At 69.1% G+C, this 638-nt stretch overlaps 1 protein-coding gene across 1 annotated transcript; it reads right to left on the reverse strand.

The window, feature by feature from the left end:
- Positions 1 to 75: 75 nt before the first annotated feature.
- LOC103918467 (B-cell differentiation antigen CD72-like) lies at positions 76 to 595 on the reverse strand (the record flags this gene model as incomplete). Its single annotated transcript, XM_009325829.1, has 2 exons — positions 76 to 224; positions 355 to 595. Coding segments are annotated over 2 exons (390 nt in total), but the record flags the coding sequence as incomplete, so codon positions are not given.
- Positions 596 to 638: the final 43 nt, after the last annotated feature.

Raw genomic sequence — 638 nt, forward strand, 5'->3', positions numbered from 1 at the left:
CTGGCCCCATGGGGCTCTGCCCAGCCCCACCATCGCCCCACCCTCCTGTGGTGCCGCAGCCCCCCTGCTCTGTACCGGCATCATCCGTGACGGCCAGTCGCCTTGGACCAGCAGCTGAGCGGATTTCTCACTGCAGTCATCATGGCTGTCCCACCACGACTTCTTCTCCACCGAGACGAAGAGGCACTTGCTCCTGTAGAGCACCCAGCCCGAGGGGCAGCAATCTGGGGGCAGGGGCACAGCTCAGGCACTCGCCCTCCCACAGATGCTCGGGGGGTCCAGCCTGACCGTGATCAGCCCCCACATCTCCCCGGCAGCATCACGGCCCGTGCCCCCACCCCGCCACGGCCCTACCTGTATTCACGCAGGCGCGCAGGCTGCTCACAGTGCTCTCGCTGGCCCTGAGCTCCCCCTGCACCTCCTGCACTTCCTTCTGCAGCACAGCCAGCTCCTGCCTGGTGCGCTCCAGCTCAGCGTCCCGGCTCCCCAGCTCCAGCTGGCTGCTGTTGCCCTCCCGCCACGCTCGCTGCAGCTCCGCTCTGGCCCACGCCAGCTCCAGCTTCGTCTGCGCCAGGCTCTGCTCCTGCGCGCTCACCTCCTGCGAGAGGCGGCCCTGCTCGGCCGCGTGCTCGCGGGAG

Source organism: Pygoscelis adeliae, unplaced genomic scaffold (assembly GCF_000699105.1).
Source record: "Pygoscelis adeliae isolate BGI_AS28 unplaced genomic scaffold, ASM69910v1 C10301541, whole genome shotgun sequence".
NCBI classification, from domain to species: domain Eukaryota; kingdom Metazoa; phylum Chordata; class Aves; order Sphenisciformes; family Spheniscidae; genus Pygoscelis; species Pygoscelis adeliae.